General features: G+C 47.5%; 1 protein-coding gene across 2 annotated transcripts in view; it reads left to right on the top strand.

Moving 5' to 3' along the window:
- The window catches only part of cacnb1 (calcium channel, voltage-dependent, beta 1 subunit), a 30,364-nt gene extending 25,076 nt beyond the window's left edge, over positions 1-5,288 (top strand). For both annotated transcript variants that reach the window (XM_037689244.1, XM_037689243.1), the window contains exons 10-13: positions 1,187-1,338; positions 2,622-2,717; positions 2,812-2,997; positions 4,490-5,288. In XM_037689244.1, the coding sequence (XP_037545172.1) occupies positions 1,187-1,338; positions 2,622-2,717; positions 2,812-2,997; positions 4,490-5,029 (974 nt within the window). In that variant the 3' untranslated portion in view covers positions 5,030-5,288. The remainder of the gene's footprint in view (positions 1-1,186; positions 1,339-2,621; positions 2,718-2,811; positions 2,998-4,489) is intronic.
- Positions 5,289-8,321: the final 3,033 nt, after the last annotated feature.

Here is an 8,321-nt window from a genome sequence, read left to right as displayed (position 1 = left end):
TTCATCATGCGATTAATTGATTTATTGTTTATCGTGACAGGCCTACTTTCACAGCCTTTAGGCGCCCCTGGAACGTTCTGAGATGTGTTGCTGCCGTCAGATCCAAAATTACTTAAATTACTCATTTTATATGTTTCCTGTGTTCCACTGTGAATAAAGTTTGGGTTTACGAGATTTGGAAATGACTGCCTTCTGCTTTTATTTACATTTTCCACAAAGGTGGTTGTAGTTCTCCGTCACATTCCGACTCCTGCGATGTGACCCAGAAAAAAAATAAAACGGACATCTTTTTTTAAAAGCTGAGTTTTACTTCAAGTTAATTTGATCATATTTGAAGGGTAAGTTCGCCTCAGCCGTCGTCTTTTTAAACCTTTTTGTTGAGAGTTAGTGGACGCTTTACCTGCTCTTTCCTAAGACAAGCTAAAGTTCACGTTCCTTATCGAAACGCTGAGGCGCCGTTTGGCCCCGAGCTTTAATTCCTCCTCCCTCGGCCTTTTGAAGGCTGCTGAACCGTGCGCGAGCGGCGTCTCCCCGCCGATCGCGCCGTTATCTCCCTCTGCCACTGGCTCGGCGGCACACGCTCCTCGAGCTTTGAGCGGTCGGGCCGGGAGCGCCCTGGTTCTCAGCCTTAATCCCCCTCCTCCACCGGGCAGATTAACGGCAGAACCGTGGTCCAGATGCTGCGTTCTTAAGGGCTGTTGTTGAGGAACAATGAAAACCGAACAACCGCCGACAGGTTGGAATGGCTCACCTGGTAACCACCGCTGTGTCTCTGGTGCTAACAGAAACTAATGTTTGGCGGTTCTTTTGCTTTTGTTTCAGTTTTAGTGATAAATTGTGGCCTTATTGTAAGCTAAGCACCACAGGCAACTCATTTCTGAGCGCCTCCTTTCATCACAACTTTTAATTAAATGACATGAGAACAATAAATAAATCCTAAACGTGTGGAGGTGGCAGCTGAATGAGGATGCTGCGCTGTTCCATTTAGCTGTGCATAAATGGAACTTGAACTGTGGTCCGGTTCGATCCATGTGCTGAGAAGTGTGTGTGAGTGTTGTTGGTTTTTTATTTTTATTGTTATGGTTTGAGAAATCTTCAGCATGCACGAGTGATTACTAACACGCACACAGGCTCGTTGAACAGATTCATGTGCTGACGTGTTCCTGTTTGCTCCCTGGGCGTCCAGCTGAGGTGCAGAGTGAGATCGAGCGCATCTTCGAGCTGGCCCGCACCCTCCAGCTCGTCGCGTTGGACGCAGACACCATCAACCACCCCTCCCAGCTGGCCAAGACCTCCCTGGCCCCCATCATTGTCTACATCAAAATAGCCTCGCCTAAGGTACGACAGCAACTGATCGGATACCAATCATTATCCGTGCTTTTACAGAATTATGCCTGACAGGCAGGCGGTAATGTTATTTGCTTGCTTGTGTTTGTTAGTAAAATATCTAATAAACCAGTGGACAGGTTTTTAAAGAAATTCAAATTCAGCGTACGACCGAGACGAGTTAATTATTGGAGTTGAAACAGTTCAAGATGGCCGCCACAGCTCATCAACCTTAGCCAACACAAAAACATCTTTCCGTCAGCTGAACTTTGGCACGTATGAGCTGAAAACAGTTTCTAAAAATAATCATTAATAACGGTTAGGGTCTCCTGATACGTGCTCAATCATCCACGTAAACAAATCCGTAAAAGATTAGTCAGGTCATCCTTGGACAGGTTTGCCTTGTGCTGGTTCTGTGAATAGCAAGCAGATCTGTCGTTAGACTGATGGTCCTCCATGTGAACAGCCAGTTCTGGATGTCTCCAGCTAACTGGTTGATTCACGTTGAGAAGGTGCTATTTATAGGACTGAGTTGGTGGCACGGCCTCAGACTGAAGAAGTCTTTCGGATGAAAGATGAAACGTTTCAACCAAGAAGAATCCATCCAGAGGAACTGACTTAACTTTTTTTTGGAACTGCTATGGTCAACTGTGGCCATCTGTTAGCAAAATAGCTCATGAACCAGTGGGCAGGTTTTAATGAAACGCTCAGAAAGTAATTTTTCAATGCACGTCTACGGCTCATTAACGATTGACGTCAACCCGATTCAAGATGGCCGCCACAGTTAGCTAATTGACCTTAGCGAGCACAAAAATGTTTCTAACTCGGTCAGTTTTGCAGATGAGCTCCATTTTGGTGCAGTTTTAGCTGAGAGTCCTCAAAACAAACGCTGAATGCTAACACGCTTAGCTATAATTTGCATGGGGACGCATGAGATATGATAAGATTAGGAATGAGATCATGAGAGGTGCAGCGCAGGTTGAACAACTGGGAGATAAAGTCAGAGAGGACACACTGAGATGGTTTGGACACGTCCAGAGGAGGGACAGTGGGTATACTGGTAGAAGGATGTTAGAAAAGCAGCTGCCAGGAAAAAGACAAAGAGGAGATACGTGGATGCAGTTAGAGAGGACATGGAGGTGGTTGGAGTGAGATGGAGGAGGAGGACTCGCTGAGGAGGGAACAGCAGAAATAAAGTTTAATAGTTGAGTTTAAATCTCTGGCGTGAAAGATGGCGGCCGATTCCTTCAAGTAAACTTTTATTTTCATGATCGTTTCTCTGTTTTGTGTTGCAGGTTCTCCAGAGGCTCATTAAATCCAGAGGGAAGTCCCAGGCGAAGCATCTAAACGTGCAGATGGTTGCAGCGGACAAGCTGGCCCAGTGTCCCCCTGTAGGTTCTGCTTCACGGTTCTGTGGGTCAGAGAAGAACCGCGAGGTCTGACCTGAACCCACGAACCTGTTTTTTTTGTTTTTCTGCGGCGCAGGAACTGTTTGACATCATCCTGGATGAGAACCAGCTGGAGGACGCGTGTGAACACCTGGCTGACTACCTGGAGGCCTACTGGAAGGCAACGCACCCGCCGAGCAGCAACCCCCCCAACCCTTTGCTGAACCGCACCATGGCCACGGCAGCCCTGGCCGCCTCCCCCGAGCCCGTCTCCAACCTGCAGGTACAGGTGCTCACCTCTCTGCGCAGGAACATGGATCTGTGGCCTGACATGGACGGTGCCGCAGCCGGTGAGGGAAGAGAGGAGGAGCACGCTGTCTGAAGTCCCCATGGGCCAATCGGGGGTGGGGGGGGTGGGGGGGGTCAGCACACTCCGGCAACTTGACACCAAACCCAAGTCTTCTGGGCTTTTAAAAGCAAGAGTGCAATAAAAATAAATCCTGTTTATGCTGTTTGAAGATTAGAAACGCCTCTTCGGGAGCCAACAAACAAAACGTGCTAAAAAGGAGCAGATTTCTCAGCCGGTTCGAGAAACGCCAACGAGTAAAACGAGTCTTCAACGCCGTGAGAGCAACACGACTCACCGGACTCCGCCCCCCTGAGGCCCCGTCCGTTTCACCGCAGTCATGAGTAAAATAATATCTGCTGCCCCCGACCCTCCTCTCCACACCTCCGCCGCCTCATTTCTCCTCTGAGCGGAGGACCCAGTTGCCATGGTACCGCCCCTGAAAACAGCAAGTCACATCCGCCTCTTCAGAGAGCAGCGTTCATTTCGGTTTGCCTTCTCAAGCGCTGCGTTCGCACGTATTGATCCACCAGCCGGGTAACAAAGACTAACCAAGTTTGTTGCTTCGTCCTAACGGCTGCTGGTTCCTCGTTAACGCTAACGAGCTGCTAATTAAATTGGTGGCGGTGAGAGAGCGGCTCTGAAGCAGAGACAGTGCATCGTGGATGTCTACCACATGCTTTAGAGCAACACAAATGTTTAAAAATAGAAGATTAAGGCCATATATTTTGAATTATTTTATTTATATTAACCAGAATAAAGCAAAAAGACAGCGATGATTGATGAGAGCAATCAAAATAATTATTTGCTTTGAGCTCTCCCAGCCAGCAGATGGCGCTGTTGTAGTGGTAGACGTTTGTCTTCAAGTTTACAATAATTAGTCTGGAAACATTAGTAAGGTTATCTCACGTGCTTGTGTTTGTGTTGCAAGATTTTTAAATAACACTGGTCATTTTAGCTGCTCGTTTGGTGTTCATTTGTCCACCTGTTAGCGAAATATCTCAAGAACCACTGGACATATTTTAATAAAATTCTCAGAATGCAATCATTGGACGAACATCTTCAACTTAATCCAAGCCAAGACACAAACGGCTACAATTTAGTCCGTTGTGAAGATACTGAGCTAACATTTGGAGTGGTCGCAGCTGAGAGTCGATCGCAGCACGTACTCCGAGCGCTAACACGTCTCACAAGACCTCAAAATACTGCATGAGACTGTCCATTTACAAAGTCCAACTAAAATGTCTCTAACTCTGCTCCTTAAAATGATCTTGGTGACTCAGCGGGCGACGTGCATCAATTTAAGTGATGCACGTCGCCCGCCGCCTTTAACCTTCAGTGTGTTTTGATTTGTTGGCGCTGCTAACTGCTGACGGTTTGCTCTGCTCTTTGCATGGTTTGTGTGTGGCGTGGGTGTGGCTGGCTGCAGGGTCCGTACCTGGTGCACGGTGAGCAGAAGCGGGACGGGGTTCTGACTGAGTGCGGCGGGAGCAGCGCCCTGCACGACTATCAGACCGACCTGGGCGGAAAGCCTCAGCAGCAGCACCAGCAGCAGACGTACCTGCGCTCGTCCCGCGGTCAGCTGCGAGGCGGCAGCGGGAGAGGCCTGTCTCGGCAGGACACCTTCGACTCGGAGACCCAGGGCAGCCGGGACTCGGCCTACACCGAGGCCGGGGACTCCTGCATGGACATCGAGACCGACCCGTACGAAGAGCCCGAGCCGTACCGAGGGGGCGGAGGCAGCCGCCTCCACCAGGCGCAGCATCACGGCCGACAAGCCTCCTGGGAGGACGAGGGCGCTGAGCCGGATCAGGAAAACCTGAACCACCCCTCCATGCCGAGCCAGACGCAGCCGCACGGACGGGCCAAGCTGAGGGAGCGTTACTGCCAGGACCCTGTGGACACAGGGTCCAACATGGGCCGTAACAAGAACCAGGACGACTGGGGGAAGGACGTGTACATCCACTGAAGGCACCGAGAAGCTGCAGACCGAGGACAGAGAGATGTTGGTGAACAAATGGAGCTGAAGTGCGGGTTTGGGTCTTTGCCTGTCAAGCTAACAAAACCATGTTTACATCCCGGTACAATGTAAAGATTACACATCCACTGCCAGAGCTCATCAAGAACTTGCAAATCAATTTATTTATGTTTTAGAGAAATCAATTAAATGTTATGTTAATACTGCATGAATATCATGGGTTTTATTACCGACAGCACAAAGACAGAAATGCTAGTTACAAACCTACGATTGTAGTCTGGATCGCCCGTCTCCCCTTCAGCTGTAGAGCGTGAAGGCTGATGGAGCCGTCCGTCACGTGTGTCCTCTGCAGTCAAACAGGGTCTCCGTTCCACCGTTTGTATCGGATCAGGGTTTCTCTTTCGATTGTTCTACCTTACACTTCCAGGATTTCCTCCCAAACTGGGATCCAGAAGTCGAAAGCCTCTCATTCTCACTCTTTCATCGCTTGGACCTTAAAAACCTGCTAAAGAATCCACCATTGTTACAACCCAAATTCTGGAAAACTTGGGACGTTGTGCAAATGTGAAGAAAAACGGAACCCGGGGTTTTGAAAACGTCGTCAAATGCTGAAAGTAAGGAATTCTCCAATGGAGGAAAAATGGGTTATTTTGAATTTTATGGCAGCGACACATCTCAAAGGATCAACAAAAGGCTGAAGAAGTAGGTGGAAGGAGTTAGAAAGAGCCTGAGGAACATTTCGTAACAATAACTAGAAGACGGGATTTTAAAAGGAGCATTTTAGAAGTAAAGACGGGCAGAGGTTCACCAGTGTCACTTTCACAGTTTCAGAAAAATGTTCAATGGAAATTTGGCAGGATTGAAAATCCCATGCCAAGGATCTGTAGAAATCTTTGAGCTGAAAGGGCGTGGCTTGAAGTCCATTTTAGTTGTTCGTGATCATCGGGCCCTCAGGGGCCACCGCATTAAAAACAGGTCTGGTTCTGTTCTGGGCTCAGGAAGACCTCCACAAACCATTGTCCGTGAACACAGTTCCTTGTGTCATCCACACTTACTACTGAAACCTCCACCAGATGAAGAAGACGCCACCACCCAGAACCGCTGCCGTCCTCTCTGGACCAAAACTCTGAAAATGGACCGGGGCCGAGAGGAGAACTGTTCTCAGGTCAGATCAGTCCAGAGGAGATCTGTTCTCAGGTCAGATCAGTCCAAATTGAAAAATATTTTTGGAAAACTTGAGCGCCACATCCTCTGTATGAAAAAGGACAGGGACCATCCAGCCTGTGATTGGCGCACAATTCAAAACCTGGCTCTCTGATGGTATAGGGGTACATTGGTGCCTCTAACATGAGCAGATTAGACATCAAGACACCGTCAATGACAAAAAATATACACAGGTTTTAAAACAATGTATGCTCCCATCCAGCAAAAACAATAAGACGCGGACCGTTGAATACATGGTCCGACCTGAAAGGGACAGCATTCTCCAAAAACTGGTCTCCTCAGGTCCTGGACCTTTACAGACTGTTGTTAAAAGAAGAGGAGGCCTTCTACCACCTCGTTTTAGACGTGTTGTTGATCCTTTTTCCCATTAAAAATTATAGTTTCTTAGTTTTAACATTTGATGTCCCATTAGGAATTAAATCTGGGTTCGCACAACGTCCCAACCGTTCCAGATTCGGGGTTTCACCGCGGCTACACTCACTCGATCGCAACAAACGCACTCCAAAGATGTTTACTTCCTCCCTGGCCGGGTTCGGCTTCTGCAGACGCCTGAACCGGTCCTCCTGTCTCTTCTCCGCGGGTGCAGAGGACACTTCTCGGTGTCCACCCTGGTGGTGCGGGTATACAAGCAGCACTCGGTGGCGTGAACGCTGCGTCCTGCCTTAGCCGCCTCCTCCCTAAGACACGATTATTTCAAGAAAACTCCTCACAAGTGCCGGAATGTCTCGCCAAGCCATGTCCACCAGCGGGTGGGACGTCTTAACTCTCGTTACGCTCGTCTTCATGCCATGTTTGTGCGTCTGTCTGTGTCTCGTGGCTACTCGTAGCGTAGCCTGCTGCTGTTTTCATCTCCTTTGCACCGAAGCGCTAACGGTGATACGAGAAGTCCTCGTGCGAGAGGTTAATCACTCCAAACTTCCACTTCTGTTACACGCTTGTCTGACGTTAAACGCCGCCTGATTCGTGTTTCCTTCCTGTGAACATTGGCAGTATTTTTTAAAGCAACTTCAGTTCTCGTGAGGTAGTAGGAGTATCATCATGTGGGGAAAGGGGGATCTAAAATCCATGAATGTTTTTGGTGGGCTCCTTCGGCCCCGCCCCCCGTCTTCACTTCAATAAGTAAATATTAAATAATGATCAGTAAATAATGTTATTGTTGCGTTATCGCAATTGTTAAGATTATGAAACATGTATCATTGGTGCCTGATTGTAGCTACATTTTGCTTTTTCTGCCTTTCATTTTTAATCTGTGGATAAATTCGTATTTTAATTAAAAATTTAATCAGAAAATGAAGCTGCCTCGACTCTTCTGTTGTCTCAGTCAAACGGCTCACGAGCATCAATTTTAAATCTAATGGTAATTTAAAGGAAAAAAGATGAGTTTTATTCTATAAAGATCCAATTCCCTTCTGATTGTGTGAACTTCTTCTGTTTCCTGGTTCTCCTGTGCTGCAGATTAGATCTTTAAAGATAGCTAAATAAAATATTACCTCAAAACATGAAACAGTTGCACATTTTTACACTTCTGGTCACACCTGTGAGGCGTTGAGGAGACAAACGTGCCTGGTGAAGTCAACCTGCAGAAAGAGTTTTTTATTTCCGACTCTAATCCTCTGAAGCGCTGCAGGAGCAGAAGCTTCACAGACGTGGTTTTCAGCTACGACACCAACACAAGCCTTACATCAGCGTTTCACTCAGCGAGGTCAACAAGTCGCTATGACAGAAATGTCAGGAAACAATAAGACCCTGTGTGACTACCTGCAAAAACTCTTACACACAAATGGGTTGGGTTTTAGGCTGGAAAGAAAGTGCTGTTTGTTAAAAACGCTTTCACAAATGTAAAATTAAACTGTTTTAGCAACACAAATTAAACTAGAGATGGTACAGATTCTGCAAAAATGCTGTGACTGTGTGCTAAACTGTGTTGAAGAAGCTGAAACTGAGTGGTTCAAGTTAAAACGAGAGGAACACGAGCTAAAAAGAGCCCAACAGAGGCTGGAATGAGCTCAACAGAGGCTAAAATGAGTAGATCAGAGGCTAAAGTGAGCAGAACTGAGGC

This window comes from Nematolebias whitei, chromosome 15 (assembly GCF_014905685.2).
Source record: "Nematolebias whitei isolate Nwh7 chromosome 15, NemWhi1, whole genome shotgun sequence".
NCBI lineage: Eukaryota > Metazoa > Chordata > Actinopteri > Cyprinodontiformes > Rivulidae > Nematolebias > Nematolebias whitei.
Note: the sequence above shows the minus strand (reverse complement) of the source record. Positions and strands in the feature narration are given on the sequence as shown.